This window comes from Bos grunniens, chromosome 10, assembly GCF_055505025.1.
Source record: "Bos grunniens cultivar Pamir isolate PY7600 chromosome 10, Bosgru_T2T1.0, whole genome shotgun sequence".
Lineage (NCBI taxonomy): Eukaryota > Metazoa > Chordata > Mammalia > Artiodactyla > Bovidae > Bos > Bos grunniens.
In genome coordinates this window covers 1064660-1084256 of record NC_141174.1, presented here as the reverse complement: position 1 = coordinate 1084256, position 19597 = coordinate 1064660, and the positions used below count along the sequence as shown (strand labels likewise).

Below are 19597 nucleotides of genomic sequence, written 5' to 3'. Positions count from 1 at the left end.
AAAGTGAAAGGCTACATTTAAAGAACATAGTATCGCCTTCGCCTTTGCCGAGACTTAAGCCCACTGTAGTTACTTATCTTCCTGTTGGACTAGAAAATCCACTGGGATCTTTTGCTGTCTCTACCCTAGCTCCTAGCACATAAATGTTTGATGGATGAATAAATACGTGAATGAATAAACAAAGAATCTCCCCCTTCCCCCCATTAAAACAGAAAATCACTATCTTAGACAAGTTCAAGGTGAAGAACTCGAGTAACTTCCTGCAGCCGCTCATCTTCAGGGAATTCTAGCTCTGAATGGTGGCTGACGGGGGCAGCCTGCAGCTGGGAGAGCCAGGCGGGGAGGGGCCTTGAGAGCTGCCGTCAACTGCCAGTTAGTTCACCAGCCCCCACCCCGCCCCTCCCATCTCCCCTCCTGAAGCCAAGGACCGCCCAACACGGAGGCACCCACCATGCTGGGCGCTGATATCGCTTCGGCGACACAGGCCTCTAACACGCAGAGCACGCTAGCACTGGTGAAGTGCATGGAAAGCAACCAACCACCCGTCCCCATATTCACTCATGGAATGCGGCCCTGGAGTTTCGTAAGTAAAACTGACAAAGTTTCCTGTGTTTTCGTATTAAAGTTTTGACGGCATTAAGGGATGAGCCAGACCCAGTCTACACTGAAACGAAAGACAGACGCCTTGGCTGACGCTTATTACATAAATAATGACCCCTAGACTGACTTTAAAAGTCCTTATTTCTGAGTGTAATGCATTCCTTGCTGACCAGCTCTCCATTTTCAAGACGGGAAGCAAGCGGTGAGGGGCGGGGCCAGGCTTCGGGGGCGCACAGGGCCAAGCACGGCCACCAGCCAGCGCTGTGACCCTGGGTCAGTCGCCCTGCCTTGGTTAATCCCCCCCTTGTTTCTAACACTTTTAGGTTTACAACCACATTGACAGGAAAGTACAGAGATTTCCCATATACCCCCTCACCCCAAATACACAGGCGTTAGCAACCTCACTCACCAGAGCGGTCTTTTTTTTTTACACCAAGGATGACCTTCACTGATGCATGTTAATGACCAAAGCCCACGGCTCACCTTAAGGTTCACGGCAAAGAAGGGAGGAGCGCTGTGCGCTCCACGGGATTGCACAAAAGCCTAATGACACCGCTCCGCTACTGCGGCCCCTGGTGGCTCAGCGGTAGAGTCTGCCTGCAATGCAGGAGATGCCGGTTTGATCCCTGGGTCGGGAAGATCCCCTGGAGGAAGAGGAAATGGCAGCCCACTCCGGTATTCTCGCCTGGGAAATCCTCCCAGGCCACAGTCCATAAGGTTGAAAAGAGTTAGACGAGACTTAGGGACCCCACAACAACAATCCTTCCGTACAACGGCACACAGAGCACTCTCACGGCTCTAAACACTTACGTATTCTGTGCGTTCATCTCCCCTCTCCCCCAGACTCCTGGCAGCCACCGATCTTTTTATTGTCTCCATAGTTTGGTCTCTTCAAGATGGCATATAATTGGGATCTTTGCTTTTCCTTTGAAAAGAGAGGTTCAAAGCCTTTAAGTCTGTAAGAACCCTCAGGGCCCACCCACAGGGACTGAACAGTGCTGGACGGCAGGCTACCCACTAACTACTGCGGCTCTGCTTCCAACACGCAGCTCTGCGGCCGGGCCCGCCTGCAGCTCGCGGAGGCGCGGGGGCACGTGCAGGCTGTTCATGGGACGGCCACAGGTCTTGGGCTCCTTGTCACGATGAACCCAGATTCCTGTGGCGTGTGTCGCAAACAGATGAGTCACTTCTGCAGGCAGACTGCTCTGAACACAACTCAACACTGCCTTTTCTACTGTTTCCCCAACCAAAATGTAAACCCCGTCACGGCAGTGACTGGGTCTGACTTGTTCACTTAGAACAGTGTTTGGTGCTAGTAAATAACTTAGTGAGGTTCTAAATATTTATTGAATGGTCATTCAACATGATTTCTCTGGGTCTCAGAGTTCCTGTCTCTAAAGGGCCCTGATTTTTTTTTTTTAATGTAAAAGCGAAAGTCCCACAGTCATGTCCGACTCCTTGCGACCACATGAACTATACTGGAGTGGGGAGCCTTTCCCTTCTCCAGGGGATCTTCCCAACCCAGGGATCAAACCTAGGTCTCCCAAATTGCAGGCAGATTCTTTACCAGCTGAGCCACAAGGGAATTTTTAATGTGCTCTAACCCATTTCAGACTCTTTTGTCCAAAATGCAGTACTTGGATGCAATCTCAAAAACGACAGAATGATCTCTGTTCGTTTCCAAGGCAAATCATTCAACATCACAGTAATCCAAGTCCATGCTCCAACCTTAACGCTGAAGAAGCTGAAGTTGGACGGTTCTATGAAGACCTACAAGACCTTCTGGAACTAACACCCAAAAAAAGATGTCCTTTTCATTATAGGGGACTGGAATGCAAAAGCAGACGTCAAGAAACACCTGGAGTAACAGGCAGATTTGGCGTTGGAGTACAGAATGAAGCAGGGCAAAGGCTAATAGAGTTTTGCCAAGAGAATGCACTGGTCATAACAAACACCCTCTTCCAACAACACAAGAGAAGACTCTATACATGGATATCACCAGATGGTCAACACCAAAATCAGATTGATTATATTCTCTGCAGCCAAAAATGGAGAAGCTCTATACAGTCAGCAAAAACAAGACCAGGAGCTGACTGTGGCTCAGACCATGAACTCCTTATTGCCAAATTCAGACTTAAATAGAAGAAAGTAGGAAAAACCACTAGAACATTCAGGTATGACCTAAATCAAATCCCTTATAATTATACAGTGGAAGTGAGAAATAGATTTAAGGGCCTAGATCTGACAGATAGAGTGCCTGATGAACTATGGGATGAGGTTCGTGACATTGTACAGGAGACAAGGATCAAGACCATCCCCATGGAAAAGAAATGCAAAAAAGCAAAATGGCTGTCTGGGGAGGCCTTACAAATAGCTGTGAAAAGAAGAGAAGTGAAAAGCAAAGGAGAAAAGGAAAGACAGAAGCATCTGAATGCAGAGTTCCAAAGACTAGCAAGGAGAGATAAGAAAGCCTTCCTCAGTGATCAGTGCAAAGACATAGAGGAAAACAACAGAATGGGAAAAACTAGAGATCTCTTCAAGAAAATAAGACATACCAAGGGAACATTTCATGCAAAGATGGGCTCGATAAAGGACAGAAATGGTATGCACCTTACAGAAGCAGAAGATATTAAGAAGAGGTAGCAAGAATACACAGAAGAACTGTACAAAAAAGATCTTCACGACCAAGATAATCACGATGGTGTAACCACTCACCCAGAGCCAGAAATCCTGGAATGTGAAATCAAGTGGGTCTTAGAAAGCATCACTACACACAAACCTAGTGGAGGTGATGGAATTCCAGTTGAGTTATTTCAAATCCTAAAAGATGATGCTGTGAAAGTGCTGCACTCAATATGCCAGTAGACTTCGAAACTCAGCTGTGGCCACAGAACTGGAAAAGGTCAGTTTTCCTTCCAATCCGAAAGAAAGGCAATGCCAACGAATGTTCAAACTACTGCACAATTGCACTCATCTCATATGCTAGGAAAGTAATGATCAAAATTCTCCAAGCCAGCCTTCAACAGTACATGAACCATGAACTTCCTGATGTTCAAGCTGGATTTAGAAAAGGCAGAGGAACCAGAAATCAAATTGCCAACATCCACTGGATCATCAAAAAAGCAAGAGAGTTTCAGAAAAACATCTATTGCTTTATTTACTATGCCAAAGCCTTTGACTGTGTGGATCACAACAAACTGTGGAAAATTCTGAAAGAGATGGGAATACCAGACCACCTGACATGCCTCCTGAGAAATCTGTATGCAGGTCAAGAAGCTACAGCTAGAACTGGACATGGAACAACAGACTGGTTCCAAATTGGGAAAGGAATATGTCAAGACTGTATATTGTCACTCTGCTTGTTTAATGTATTTGCAGAGTACATCATGAGAAATGCCGGGCTGGATGAAGCACAAGCTGGAATCAAGATTGCTGGGAGAAATATCAATAACCTCAGATATGCAGATGACACCACCCTTTTGGCAGAAAGCAAAGAAGAACTAAAGAGCCTCTTGACGAAAGTGGAAGAGAAGAGTGAAAAAGTTGGCTTAAAACTCAGCATTCAGAAAACTAAGATGATGGCATCCGGTTCATCACTTCACGGGAAATAGATGGGGAAACAAAGGAAACAGTGACAGACTTTCTTTTCTTGGGCTCCAGAATCACTGCAGACGGTGACTGCAGCCCTGGAATCAGGAGGCGCTTGCTTCTCCGCGGGAAAGCCATGACAAACCTAGAGAGCGTGCTGAAAGCAGAGACGTTTCTCTGCCGACAAAGGGCCACATACTCAAGGCTGTGGTGTTCCCAGTGGTCACATACGGCTGTGAGAACTGGACCATAAAGAAGGCAGAGCACCACAGAATTGATGCCTTTGAACTGTGGTGCTGGAGAAGACTCCTGAGAGCCCCTTGGACAGCAAGGAGATCCAACCAGTCCATCTTAAGGGACATCAACCCTGAATATTCACTGGAAGGACTGATGCTGAAGCTGAAGCTGAAGCTCCAGCATTTTGGTCATCTGATGTGAACAGACGGCTCATTGGAAAAGTCTCTGATGCTGGGAAAGATCGAGGGCAGAAGAAGAAGAGGGCGTCAGAGGATGAGATGGCTGGACGGCATCACCGATGCAATGAACATGAACTCGGACAAACTCCAGGAGACAGTGAGGGACAGGGAGGCCTGGACTGCTGCAGTCCACGGGGTCACAGAGTCACAACTGGGCACTGGACAACAGCAACAACAGCCCATTTGGACTCTGGGATTTTCAGATTCCAAAACCGACCATCAGCTCAACTGCTATGAAAAGTCTTCTTGTTACTGAAATGACTTGTGTGAAGTGCTTAGCACAGGTGACTGGGTTGACCCCAAATCTTCCAGACTCAAGACTCCCTGAAGGACAAGAGGCATCCCTGGGGTGGGCGAGGTGGCCAGGCTGCAGGACTCACACTGCTCCAAAAACTTCCCCTGACGCGGCTGTGAGTAAGGGAAGCGGCCACCTGCACGGACCCCCACTCTCTCCATCAACCCATCTTCCTCTCAGTCAAACGCACACATGCTTCTTGCTGAGATCACAGTGTAGCCTGTGGCCAAAAACCAAGTAAAATGAACCACATCTGACCAGCGTGGGGGCATGATTCTTCTGGTACTAGGCTCTGGCCAAATGAACCACCCTAGTCTGGGCTCTTCGTGATACCCCAAGCTTCTCCACGCCTGGGAGAAGCTTGTTTTTAGCCTTCCGCCATCTTTCCACCACCCATCCTCCAGCAAGAAGCCAACTTGGAAAAGGAAATGGGAAGGGAAATAACATTGATTGAAGGCGCCCCGCCTCTGATACCACCCTTGCGTCTGTCCCTCTCTCCCCAGTTGAGCAGCAGCTCTGGCCGTCCAGCAAAAGTCCTGTCAAGGTCACGGACGCCGTGCACGGAATCTCACCCCGTGCCTCGGTCTTCACCCTCACGAACATCACAGCATCACTCGCCCCAGGTGATGCTCGGGGTCCCGCGGGGACGTCCCTCCTGGTCCGCTCCCCTGGTGGCTCCCTGTGGGCCCCTCCCCTGAGCCCTGCGCCAGCTCTTGGAGGTTTCCTGCTGGGCCCTGGGCTGTTTGGGCTTCTCTCTTCACACTCTGTCCCTCCCTGACTCCAGCCAGTCCAGGGCTTTAAATATCACCAATGCACTGAAACACGCAACTTGTGCCTCAAGCGAGTCCCCGCACCCTTGGGACGGAGCACCCAGCACCCCACATGCCTCCAGGGCACGCACTTCTCTCCCTGCTCCCGCTGTCACCTCAGGGGCATCTGTGCCCAACCCCCACTGTCCCCTCGCTTCCGTCCCAGTGACCCGGGGCTTCTTCCCTGGACGGCCACAGCTCTCCCAGCGTCCGCCACCGCAGCAGACCTGCCTTCTTCAGGGCCAGCCAGACCCGGGGAGTCTGGGACTCTCCCCTTTCCCCTCCGCTTCAGCCCCAAGGGACCCTTTTCGGATTCCTCAACACGCCAAGCTCTCCCTGGGGCAAGACTGGCCCTCTGCTTACAGCTCTTTCTCCTACCGTTGGCCTGTTTCCTTCCTTTCCATCCCTCAAGTCCTGGTCTCCTGGCACCTCCTCAGGAGGCCTTCCCCGACCACCTCACGTAAGCACACGCCCTGTTATTTGCTGCACTCTTTCATCTTCTAGCACTCACTGTGATTTGTGATTTTAAGCACGGGTTTACTTGCTTATCATGCCCCTCACTAGACGGCATCCTCCCTGAGGGCCTGGGTGGCGTCTTCTGTTCATCAGCTCAGGACCACGCACTGTCCTGGCCCACAGCAGAGCTGCGTTAGCTGACTGACTTCACCTCCTGCACGCCAGGTCCTGTGCTGGGAGGTTTATAGAAAAGCCTATACGTTTTGATACAAGCCTCCGCTCCAACCAGAGTGGCTTCCTCACACCCTGCAGAATACACACAATGCTGTGTGTACCTGAGCTAAGTCGCTTCAGTTCTGTATGACATTTTGCAACCCCGTGGACTGCAGCCCACCAGGCTCTTCTGTCCACGGGATTCTCCAGACAAGAATACTGGACTGCGTTGCCGTTCCCTTCTCCAGGGGATCTTCCCGACTCAGGGATCAAACCTGAGTATCCTGCGTCTCCTGCTTGACAGGCGGGCCCTTTGCCCCTGAGCCCCTGGTTTCCCACAGAGAACGCTGAGCACAGTCCTGACCCCACGTTCCCACCAGCGAGTTGGAAAGCACCCCAGGCTCTCCCCAGCCTGCACCTGCATCGCCTCAAGCCCACTTCTCCAAAGCTGTACCCCGCTTCCCAAATCCGCAGCCGCCTCAACATGCAGCTTCCCGTCTGCTTCTGTGGCAAGCTGGACTTCCCCTGGCACAACATGCACTGACTCTTCTGAAACTGCCTGTTTTATTCAGTTCTCAGAAACAGGGTTCCAGGAGGCGGGACTTTGTCATTCTTTTTCACCGTTAAAGCCCCAGGGCTAAGTGCGGGCCGGTTCCTGGTAGGGCTACGCTCAATCCTCAATAAACGAATGAATAAATACTGAATGAATGAATGAATGGGCCTGCAAGCTTCAGCTCAGTTAAAGTGATTAGGTGCTCTTCCACGGTTTGCTCCTTTTTAAAAAAAGTATTAAATTTATTTAGATGTGTCGGGTCTTGGCTGCACATGGGGCCTTTTCTTGCGGGGCATGGACCCTCGGTGGTGGCACACGGGCTTCGCTGCTCTGCTGCACGTGGGCTGCTAGTTCCCCAACCAGGGATGGAACCTGCATCCCCTGCCTTGCAAGGAGGCTTCTTAACTGCCAGCCCAAGGAAGGCCCCTACCGTTTTCTCTTAGCCCTCACCTTTAAAGTGACGTGTGACGTCGTTCCCTGTTTCCTTCTCCTACCATCTCCCAGAGTACAGGCTCATTTCCTTTTACTCTCTAAATCTCTTAAGAAATGTCATGTACAAAAAGTTGATGTATATTCAATAAATGCTTACTGGAAAAGAGTCTGAATTTTCTCTTTGACTCTTAATGTAAAAATGGGTGCACAGTTGAAAAAGCCACCACTTCTGTCACTGCCAGAAGGAAGACGTTCTGAAGGCAAGAAGGCAAAGGACAGGGCCGAGTTGCTCTGCTCTGGAGCCTGGAGAGACCAGCGCATCCAGCACACGCCACCTCCCCGGCTGCAGGAGCCTGTCTGAAGCTCCTGCTTCTCTGAGGCCATAAACCCAGGAAGCTCAGCCTCACGACCCTTCTTCCTGCCTGCTGATTCCAAGCTACACTGAGCAGGGCTGAACGGTTGCAAAGGTCGACAAGATGACTGGGGAAGTTCAGAAACTTCTACAAGTCAACATGTGGTGGTGACTAGTGGTCTAGTTCAGACCAGCACATAGTGGTGCTGCACAGACTCATAACCAACACATACAGTCCCTGGACTGCAAGGAGATCGAACCCGTCAACCCTAGAGGAGATCAGTCCTGAATATTCACTGGAAGGACTGATGCCGAAGCTGGAGCTCCAATACTCTGGCCACCTGATGGGAAGAGCTGACTCACTGGAAAAGAACCTCATGCTGGGAAAGACTGAAGGCAAAAGGAGAAGGGGACGACAGAGAATGAGATGATTAGATACCATCACTGACTCAGTGGACATGAATCTGAGCAAACTCTGGGAGACAGTGGAGGAGAGAGGAGTCTGGGGTGCTGCAGTCCATGGGGTTGCAAAGCGTCAGACACGACCTAGCAACTGAACGACAACAACGAGAGCATGCTGGTGACTGACTATAGTCGCACAATCCTCCCTTTATTGCCTGGCCTGGCTGCAGACTCCCCAGGGAAGCCCGGAGTCTGACCATACCGCCTGCCCTCCTACGCTCTCCAAGTCAGGGCCTCCCACACAGAACTCCTGATGTGACCCAGGAAAGAGTACAACCCAGCGGGCGCATCTCCCAGCTCCGACGCTCATGTGTCTTCTCGCGTTAATTTACCCCCACCCTCACCCTCCCTGTGCTGCCCTGGTGGCTCAGACGGTAAAGCATCTGTCTGCCTACAATGCGGGAGACCCGGGTTCAATCCCTGGGTGGGGAAGGGCCCCTGGAGGAGGGCATGGCAATCCACTCTAGTATTCTTGCCTGGAAAATTCCATGGACAGAGGAGCCTGGTGGGCTACAGTCGATGGAGTTGCAAAGAGTCGGACACGACTGAGCAACTTTCACTTGCCCTTTCCCTGAATTAAAACCAATTCAGAACCAGGGAAAACATACATGACATACACTCCATTTGGCTCACCCAGTACACCTGCCACGGCAGACAAGAAGAACACTGCTAGAAATCTCTGCCACTCTGTTTATAAGGCATAACTTGTTGTTGCTGCTCAGTCCTAAGTCGTGTCTGATTCTTTTGTGACCCCATGGACTGTAGCCCACCAGGCTCCTCTGTCCATGGGATTCTCCAGGCAAGGACACTGGAGTGGGTTGCTGTGCCCTCCTTCAGGGGATCTTCCCGACCCAGGGATCAAACCTGCGTCTCCTGCATTGGCAGACGAGTTCCTTACCCCTGAGCCACCTGGGAAGCCCAAGACATGGTTGAATATTCCTAAATCAACGTGGAGCAAATAAACAGCATCCTAACTCAAGCTGCTCTGGCAATTCTGGCGTCGAGGACTCAAGCTGTGGGGGTGGGGTGACGCTTGTCTCCTAGAAAGCTGGGGGAGTCCCAGGCCGCTCCTCTGCATGGGCTGTGCTGCCCGAATGCTCGCCCCTCCTCCCTTCTCGGAGACACAGCCGCGGCCCTCGGTTATTACGGGTTATCCAGGCTAATCGCAATGCCTCTTGGGCAGAGACCACGCGCACCAGCGGTCACAAATAAACTCCCTTCCTTGAGAGTGCTGCTGCATGAGGCTCTGCAGTCAAGTAAACGATGCCTGCCTCAGGAATTGGAGTCTGACCTGCCTGTGGTCCCGCTTCCAGCTGGAAAGCCAGCCGGGCATCATCGTCAGCGGAAATTACAATTCACCGCTGCCCGCCCGCCTGACGCTGCACCAAGTACTCCACGCGCGGTCTCTCGGTTGCACCTCACCGCAGCTCTCGGGTGTTTTGGCCGATAGGGAAGGGCTTCCCAGGGGCACTAGCAAAGAGCTCGCCTGCCAATGCAGGAGACATAAGAGCCGCGGGTTCGGGAAGATCCCCTGGAGGAGGGCATGACAACCCACTCCAGTGTTCTTGCCTGGAGAATCCCGTGGACAGAGGAGCCTGGCGGGCTACAGACCATGGGGTCACACACAGTCGGTCAAGACTGAAAAGACTTAGCACACACGTGCACACACACACACACACACACACACACACAGATGAAGAAATGGACGCCCCGCTGGGAGGAGGGCTGGCTCCTCATCAGGTCCTCTGGCTCCAGCATCCACTCGGCCCCCCATCCGAGGGCCTGCCGTGGGCAAGGCAATCTGAGGATTTCAGAGCAGCAGCCCTGGCCGTCTGAGGCCAACGCACTCTGACTTCACCTCTGCAAAGCGTCAGTTCAGTTCAGTTCAGTTCAGTCGTGTCCGACTCTTTGCGACCCCATGAATTGCAGTACACCAGGCCTCCCTGTCCATCACCAACTCCCGGAGCTTGCTCAAACTCATGTCCATTTAGTCGGTGATGCCATCCAACCATCTCATCCTCTGTTGTCCCCTTCTCTTCCTGCCTTCAGCAGCAAAGCCTCAGCAGGATGTTTTTTCAGCCTTAACAGGCCTGCTGCTGCCACCCAGAGGGATGAGAAAAACGGAGGTGAGATCCACAGGGGTGTGTGCCAGGTCAGACCACACCCAGGATACATGGGCCGCATGAGAGCAGGTGCTGTCTCCCTCCAAGGGGGCCAGAGAGAAAGGGGAGTGAGGAGGGGAAGGGTGAGGAAGGAACGGGAAGGGAAGGAGGGGAGAGAGGAGGGGGCAGGAGAAGCAGCTGTAGAGGATCTGGCAGACGAGGAGAAGTGTGATGATGTCCTTCAGTTGCTCAGTCGACTCCGACTCTTTGCAACCCCTCTTTGCAGCTCACCAGGCTGCCCTGACCTTCTCCAGGAGTCTGCTCAAACTCATGTCCATTGAGTTCATGATGCTATCCAACCATCTCATCCTCCGTCATACCCTTCTCCTCCTGCCTTCAATCTTTCCCAGTATCAGGGTCTCTTCTAATGAGTCAGTTCTTCGCATGAGGTGGCCAAAGTATTGGAATTTCAGCTTCTGCGTCAGTCCTTCCAATGAACATTCAGGACTGATCTCCTTTAGAACGGACTGGTTGGATCTCCTTGCAGTCCAAGGGATCTTCAAGAGTCTTCTCCAACACCACAGTTCAAAAACATCAATTCTTTGACACTCAGCTTTCTTTATAGTCCAACTCTTACATCCATACATGACTACTGGAAAAAAACATAGCCTTGTCTAGACGGACCTTTGTTGGCAAAGTGATGTCTCTGCTTTTTAATATGCCATCTAGGTTTGTCATAGCTTTCCTTCTAATGAGCAAATGTCTTTTAATTTCCTGGCTGCAGTCACTGTCCACAGTGATTTTGGAGCCAAGAAAATAAAATCTGTCACTGTTTCCACTTCTTCCCCTTCTATTTCCCATGAAGTGATGGGACCAGAATCTTAGTTGTTGAATGCTGAGTTTTTAGCCAGCTTTTTCACTCTCCTTTGACCCTCATCAAGACGCTCTTCAGTTCCTCTTCACTTTCTGCCCTTAGGGTGGCATCATCTGCGTATATGAGGTTATTGATATTTCTCGCAGTAGTCTTAATTTCAGTTTGTGATTCATCCAGCCCAGCATTTCGCCTGATGTATGTAAGTGTGATGAGAAAGCACCACAGTACAGGCTGGGAACACCCCAGCCATGCCTCATCCTGGGGTCAAGTGCTTCTTCACAAGCCAGGCTGGACGGTGGATGAGGCCACAGTTTGAGGGTCAGACCGAAGCTCAGCGCACAGCATCTCCCCTGCAGCGGGGCAGAGCCAGGAGGACTGAGGTCAGAGCGCAGAAGCCAAGCATGCAAAACCCAGGCAACGCTGCAGGGCACGGGTGGACGTGGGCGAGGTGACGCCGTGAGGGTCGGTGACCAGGTGAGAGCACGTGGTGAAGAGGGGCCAGGGTCTTTCTGAGAGAGCCCCGAGGTCACCGGCTTGGCAATGAAGAAGCTGAATATATTTAAGCATATTTCTAAAGTAAAAGATACGCTTTATCAATTGTGTGTCTCTTATTGCTAAACTCATCTATGATGCATCTTCCTATCCTTGAAAATGAGTCAATCTCTGTCCATTATATTCTCCCAGATACATATTTTTCGAATGTAGAAACACAAAAAGGAGTGAGAGAGCGAGGCAGCGAGGCAGCAAGACACACCACAGCAAGACACACCACAGCAAGACACACCGCAGGACGGGAAGCCCCCAGAGCCTGGTCCGTCTGTCCCCACGTGCCCTGCAGACTCCAGCGGGGCGGCCACCGTCAGATGCCCCCCAGTATGGCCCCCAGGCTCTGGGTGACCCACCATGTACACAGCTGATGGCACTGGGCACGTCCAGGACCTCCTGCTGCTCTCTCTCTTTCCCCTCTGCCTCCACCCGCCCCAGTCAGCTCTCGTCACTGCTACCAGCCCCCGCCTTGAGGAGCTGGTGAGGCCTCCCCAGCCGCCGGTTCAGGGCATCACTGCTCTTTAAAGCCCAGTGAGACAAGCAAAGAGGGAAGGGGGCTTCAAGATGGAGCAGCCCCCCAACTTTAACTATGGGACTTTGACTATGCCAATGGGAATCGCCTTGAACTGGCGTGAAATGAAATGAGACTTGAACCAGGGAGCAGTTCCAGCACATGACCCGTCACCTTCGGCACACTTCTCATCATTATTTTTCTGTTGGGTGCTGGGGGCATCCAGAGGTTCCGGACAAGAGGTCTGAGCCCAATGGCCCTTCTTCTTCCTGCTCGATGCGCAGGCTTCAAATGGGAAAATAAGCTGGCCAGCCCACCCTCATCAGTCTCATACAAAGCATTTCCAACAGACACTGCTGGTTGGGGTTTCTGAAAGCCCCCCCCCCCAATTCATTCCAGCCTCTGGGCTTGTCCATCAATCACACACACTCTCAGTTACAGGGAGGGAAAGCCAGGTTGGAGTATCCTCTGTGATGACCACGATTTATTGTGAAAAGGAAGAAAAAAGATCACTAGGAAAATATTTCCGTGTTCCGTCCCTTCTCCCTCTATTTATAACAGCAAGGAAACTAGAACTCAAAACTCAGCCTGGGGGCCAAGCACCATCACTCAGACGATCTCAATCAGAGACAGATGAGATCAAACTCGAAAGCATCTCTAAGCCAAAGCTGCCAAGCCATTCCAAACCTTGAGGCGTTTACCGCAGCCTTTTGTGGGACCTGCCAATCCGAACCTTTGGAGCAAAGCGGGCCTTCTGCACAAACAGTTTAACAGGATTTGGAAAATAAGCATTTACTCCCCAGGGAAAGGGAAACGGAAGCATGTGGCTCTGGGCCCCCGAGCAGAGATGAAATCTGGCTTCTGTGAGCTACGCCCCAAGGTTTGAAGCTCTTGAAAATGAAGAGGGAGCAGCTGAACATTGCCGTTATCCCTTCTGTAGCTGGGAGCTCTGTGGGACCGTTCCTAGAGGGAGGGGGCCCCCTGCGCGCGGCCTCAGAGGAGCTACGGGGGAGTCAGACACCTACTGTCGATCTCCACGGACACCTATCCTGAAGCACAAGGTCAAACAAGGACAGCTGAGGAGGTCTGAACAGCATCATCGCGTGTCTCATAAGGGCAACACGGGAAGGACAGCGAACGTCAAATGCACCACTCTTAAACCTCTAAAAACCCCTTTCAGAGGCAGCTCAGGGAGGAGCTGAACTGGCATATGGCCTTCCAGGCACACACACATTCATAAAAACCATCTGAGACCTGGCAATCCAGTCCTCTCAAGGGACCGGCCATTCAAAGGGAGGCGAGCCTGTGGGCCAGGGCTGCCCACTCACTAACGCGTCCCGCAGCAAAGCAGGGAGGCCCAGCAGGACCGTCCCACGGGGGCAGCAGGGTGGCACCGTCCCACGGGGGCAGCAGGGCACGGGGCTGGGCCCCACCTTCCCTGGCCCCAGGGCTCTGGATGGAGACTCGGTTCACACGCCCTTCTCCCTCCTTCGAATCTCCTTCGAAGGTTGGACAAGCCAGGTGGAGAAGAGACAAAAGAGCCCACGTTCACTCTTCCTTCTAGAAATTCCAGTTGTGGTGTGTATTCAAACTGCTTTAGGATAACAACTAAACTGAACACACATGATGGGGCTTTCTGCTTTCCTTCGTTAGGAACTTGATTTAAAAAGAGAAGACGGCTTACCCATTTTTGAAATAGAGGACATGGGCTCTCTGCAGTCCCGTTTCTAGGAAAAAACCTAGTTCTTGATCGTGGGGAGCAGGGCCAGGCTTAGGACTTCTGTTCTGAATATTAGAAAGTATTACCTGGAAGGGGAGAAAATCAGAAAACTAATCAGATCCACATGCAAGCCTACTTCCTTCAAACCCTATCTGCAAACGCACAGCTGGACTTGAAAAATGGACTTCCGTTCACAAGCATCAGTGCCCGGCGCTGGGTGGGGAGGAGAAAAGCGCAGAGGGCTTCTGCGCGACAGGGGGCGACTGCTGCCTCAGGCGCGCGCGTTCCTCGTGCCAGGAGGCCTGCGTGCTGATGGGCGTTGATGGGCACACGGTGCCAGCCGAACCCCCAAGGCTCCGGCTCTGCAAGGCTGAGATGCTGACAGAGAGGCTTGGCGGCAAAGAAGCAGGTCCAGCAACAGGCGGAAACGGCCGTCCCCACCAAGGGCTGAGGTCACGGACGCAGCCTGCAGCTTCAGCCCTGCAGACTCTGGTGAGCTTCAGAAAGAGCAGAGGGACCTGTGACTGGCCCTGGCCCGAGAACTAGCCAGACAGCAACTCCGCCAGGCCCCAGGGCTGCAGCAGCAGTCACCTGCTCTCAAGGACAGAGAGCTTAAGAAAAACGACCTCGGCTCCCTCTCTCCCCAAACCAGACTGCCTGTCAACAGATAAGGAGGTTTTAAAGGCTGGCGTGTTTAGCCCTGCCAGAAAGACTGCCAACTAATGAAGGGAAAGACCTGCGAGTGGAGTGGGACATAGTGAAGTGTAAACACGTATCTACTGTTACAGAGGTTACTCTCTTTAAACTCGCGAGTCAAATAAAGCGTTTATCAACCAGAAGCTACTTGTGGCCCATTTAGAAACCACACAGATGCTCTCCAAACACGCTGCCAACATCGACCGCAAGCCAGCAGCTCTCCAAAAACCCAGCTGTTAGCCAAACCCCCGATGTTCTCGAGGTCTTGAAATGACCCTTCCAGGGGCATTAAAGCAACTGCTGGGTCTCTACCTTGTGAGCTCTGGGGCTGCCGGGGGGAGAAGTAAAAGACACATACAGTGAACCGTATGTTGTAGAATGACATCCAAGTGGGCAACCCTCGCATTTGAACTACATCCCAGCATCTTATCAGAAGTGCCTGGCTCCTTCCTGACTTAGCGCTTGGCTCTGCAAGTGCTAAGAGGTAGGTGTTCCTCCCACCTCCGGGCACCGTCATTTTCGGCCCAGCCACCCTCTAAGCGGCGGAGATGCAGAGTGCCCCTCTGGGCCCCGTCCTCTCCTCTCAGGTTCCCGGATGACCTCATCTGCTCCTCAGAAGCCACCTCCATGCTGCCATCTGCCCACTTGGTCGTCTCTAGTCCAGACTTTTCCCAGACTCATGTCTAACCACTTCCTTGATATTTCCACGTGGAAGTCCAACGTTGAAACTTTTAAAAAAATTATCATTTGTTTTTGAGAATAGTTTTCAATTTTTAAAAGCTCCATGATTATTTTAAAGCAAAAACAATGCAGTACCATACAAAAAAAAGAAAAAGCATGATCAATTCTATCACACAGCAACAACCAGTGAGCGCTGATGGGACAATAACCCATATCAATTCTATCACACAGCAACAACCAGTGAGCGCTGATGGGACAATAACCCATATCAATTCTATCACACAGCAACAACCAGTGAGCGCTGATGGAGCAATAACCCATATCAATTCTATCACACAGCAACAACCAGTGAGCGCTCATGGGACAATAACCCATATCAATTCTATCACACAGCAACAACCAGTGAGCGCTGATGGAGCAATAACCCATATCAATTCTATCACACAGCAACAACCAGTGAGCGCTCATGGGACAATAACCCATATCTCTGCCCACGTAAGTACCAAGAGGAGAGAAAGATAAAAATCATTTTACAAACACTGAGACTGTGGTATGCGCTGGTTTTAAATTTAAACCATTACATTTCATTTTAATTAAATTTAACAGGCGAAACAAAAGTGTAACCCAAGTAAGCACTCAATTTCAGAAAAATGTGTTTTTTAACACAAAGTTCACAGTCTCTCTAAAATTAAAAATACACCTGATGTTTATCATATGTACACGTGTGTAATACGCACCTGCATGCATGTGTTATGTGTGTATACAGACAGAACGACAGAGACAGAGAGACAAAGAAGAGCCAGAGAAGAGAGACAGAGATTCGGTCCTTTCTTTGTTTAAATGTTCACTGCTTTGGTTGTGCTGGGTCTTAGCTGCGGCACCCAGGATCCTTGATCTTCAGTGCGGCATGTAGAATGTTTGGCTGTGGCCTGTGGGATCTAGTTCCCCTAGGGTTCGAGCCCAGGCCCCTGCATCGAGAGCACGGACAGTTAGCCGCTGGGCCACCAGGGAAGGCCCATTTTGTTGTTGCTGCTGTCCAGTCAGTAAATCCTGTCAAACTCTTTGTGACCCCACGGACGGCAGCTGCCAGGCTCCTCTCTCCTCCACTGTCTCCAGGAGTCTGCTCAAACTCACGTCCACTGAGTCGGTGACACTATCCAATCCTCTCACCTTCCTCCGCCGCCCCCTTCTTTGGCCATCAATCTTTCCCAGCTTCGGGGTCTTTTCCCATGAGTCAGCTCTTTGCCTCAGGTGCATGGCTCATTCTTTTATCCACTATTTCAGCTCCATACAGGATCTGCTGACCCACGCCAGCAGTAAGGAAACTGGCGTATCCACGTACCTTCTCCAGTGTCTTCTCCCCAGCCTCTTGTTTTGTTATAGCACTATGTTATATTGTCAAAATTCCCAACAACTATGTCCAACCCCATAATTGTTTTTCATCAGTTCTATATTAAAATGCGTCCTAGGGGTCAGATACAGGTAGGGATTAAGAGGTACAAACCAGTGTGTATAAAGTAAATAAGCTTCAAGGAAATACAGTACAGCACAGGGAATATAGCCAACCTTTTATAATATTTATAATCCTATAATTCTCGATACTACAAATGGGATTACAGTAACTATAATGGGACATAACCTTTAAGAATTGTGAATCACTACACTGTACACCTACATTTATATAGTATTGTACCTCAACTATACCTCAATCAGTCATCAACAAAATGCATTCATTGTTTCTTTAATCCTCTATTTTAAATCAATTCCTGCTGGGTGGAATACTGCCATAAAGGGTGCTCCGAGTCCTAAATTCTTCCGTGTTCAAGAATGTCTCCCTCTCGTCTCTGTCTCTCTAAACCTGACTACAACAAACTTGGATTTCGCACTTTCTCTCCTTCAGAACTTGGTAGACGATACTCCCATCACCAACTCTGAACGTCGCTGTGGACAGCCTGGAAGCCAGCCTTGCTGTCTCCCTGTAGACAGTCTGCAAAGAGAACCCTCTTCCCCCTGAAGCCTAGAGACTCTGCCAGAAGCTGTCGTGCCAGCCACCATTCTAAGCCCGTTGTTCTTGGAACACAGCATGAACGCTCTGTCTACGACTTCAGATCTGCAGGTCGAGTGAGGCCCTGGAGTCGGGCTGCCACTCTGAGCTCAAAGCCCTGCTCCACCACTGTGGCCAAGTCACGGACTCTCTAGCTTTGGTTTTCTCGTTGGAAAAATGGAGATGGCGACACAATTTTTCACTCAGTGTAGTTCTATGGACTAAACAGAGTCATACATGGATAGAACACTTGGCACAGAATAGAGCAAGTGCTTGATGAAGTCTTACTTCTTTGAGCTCAAGAATTTCTCTTTGATTACAAAATTGTATTCTTTTACTGTTTTATTGGTTTTTTCCATGTTATTTTTCAGGAATACTAATTGTATGCACTGTCTCAGCTACTGTAGCTTTGCAGAAAGTTTAGAGACTGGGAAGTACGAGTCCCTCAACTTTGTTCTTTTTCAAGAGTGTTTTGGTCTTTTGGCCCCTTCCATTTCCATATTAATTTATGAATCAGCTTATCAATTCCTGCAAAAAAAAAAAGCAACTGAGATTTTGATGGGATTCAGTTAAATTTGTAGATAAATTTGGACAGTACTGTTATTGTAACAAATTGTCTTTTGTTCCATGAACATAGGCTGCTTTTCCATTTATTTAGGTTTTTTTTTTTCATTTCTTTCAACAGTAATTTCTAGTTTTCAGAGTATAATGTTTGAACTTCTTTTTATTATTTTAATCTTTTTTGATGCTATTATAACTGGAATTGTAATTTTAATTTCATTTTCAGATTGCTCATTGTTAGTGGATACAGATAAAAGTGGTTTTTGTATACTGACTGTATCCTCTAAACTTGTTGAAATCATTTGTTAGTTATAGTTCTCTGTGTGTAAACTCTTCAGGATTTTCTATAAACAAGAACATGTTATCTGCAAATAAAGATAGTTTGACTTCTCCCTTTTCAATCTGGATGCCTTTTATTTCTTTTTCCTGTTTCACTGCACTGGCTAGAACCTCTAGTCAACAGAAGTAGTAAGAGCAGATTTCCTTGTCTTCTTCCTGATCTTGGGAGGAAAGCATCCACCCTTTCACCATTATATATGGTTAGATGCTTCATGGGTGCCTTCTATCAGACTGAAGATAATAACTTCTACGCCTAGTTTGTTGACTTTTTAATCATACAATGTGCTGTATTTTGCCAAATGCTTTCCCTGCATCTACTGTACTGAGATTATCATTATCATGCAGTTTTTTCCTTTATTATATAGATACATTGTATTACATAATTGATTCCCATATGTTAAATCAACCCTGCATTTCTGAAATGAATCTTTCTTGTGGTATATTACTTTTTCTAGAAGCTGCTAGATTCAGTTTGCTAGTATTTTGCTGAGGACATTTGCATCTATTCATGAGACTTGTTGTTTACTCACTCAGTCTTGTCTGACTCTTTGTGACCCCATGCATTGCAGCCCACCGGGCTCCTCTGTCCGTGGGATTTCCCAGGTAAGAATACTGGAGGGGTTGCTACTTCCTCCTCCAGGGGATCCTCCCCACCCAGGGATCGAGCCTGCATGTCCTACCTTGCAGGGGGGTTCTTTACCGCTGAGCCCTAACCTGAGAAGCAATCAGCGCTCCCACAACCTAGTCAGGGAGTGTTTTACTGCTACCCTAGTTTTTGAAAGCTTTTATAAAATTGAATCCCTTAAATTGAATCTCTCTTCATTGAGTTCACCATGGAAGACAACTTGACCTGTCGTTTTCTTCATGGGAAGGTTTTTAATGATAAATTCAATTTCTTCCATTCATAATGCAGCCTCCCTGCGCCCCCTCAAAGCCCCTAGTCAGCTAGGCGAGGCGAAGACTGGCTCTTGTCCACTACTGCTCTTGGAACTCCCCGCGGCTCTGCAGCCTGGACCCGGCTCACCTAAGGGGAGCGGGCCGTCTGTTCCTTCTTGAGTGAGTTGTGGTACTTTGCGTCCCTCGGAGAACTTGCCTATTTTCTATAAATGATCGAGTTTATTGGTGTTGAAGTTGGTCATAATTTTCCCTTACATCCTTTTAATATCTATAGACCTACAGTGCCTCTTTTGTTATCTGGGTATTGATAATTTGTATACTCTCTCTTTTCTGGTTCATATTATTAATGGTTTACATAAATTTTATTGATCTTTACTAACCCATTTGTGG

General features: G+C 49.7%; 1 protein-coding gene, 1 long non-coding RNA gene and 1 other non-coding gene across 22 annotated transcripts in view; 1 reads left to right on the top strand and 2 right to left on the bottom strand.

Annotated features, from left to right (window-relative positions):
- The window catches only part of TTC7B (tetratricopeptide repeat domain 7B), a 272932-nt gene that overhangs the window by 158091 nt on the left and 95244 nt on the right, over window positions 1–19597 (bottom strand). For all 20 annotated transcript variants that reach the window (XM_086319126.1, XM_086319129.1, XM_086319125.1 and 17 more), the window contains exon 5: window positions 13954–14075. In XM_086319126.1, coding sequence (XP_086175252.1) covers window positions 13954–14075 — 122 coding nt within the window. The remainder of the gene's footprint in view (window positions 1–13953; window positions 14076–19597) is intronic.
- On the top strand, window positions 410–18372 carry LOC147363845 (uncharacterized). Its single transcript, XR_015133839.1, has 2 exons — window positions 410–583; window positions 17267–18372. It is a non-coding gene; the product is annotated as an uncharacterized LOC147363845 (long non-coding RNA).
- On the bottom strand, window positions 1693–1819 carry LOC147363846 (small nucleolar RNA SNORA11). The gene has a single exon (XR_015135678.1). It is a non-coding gene; the product is annotated as a small nucleolar RNA SNORA11 (small nucleolar RNA).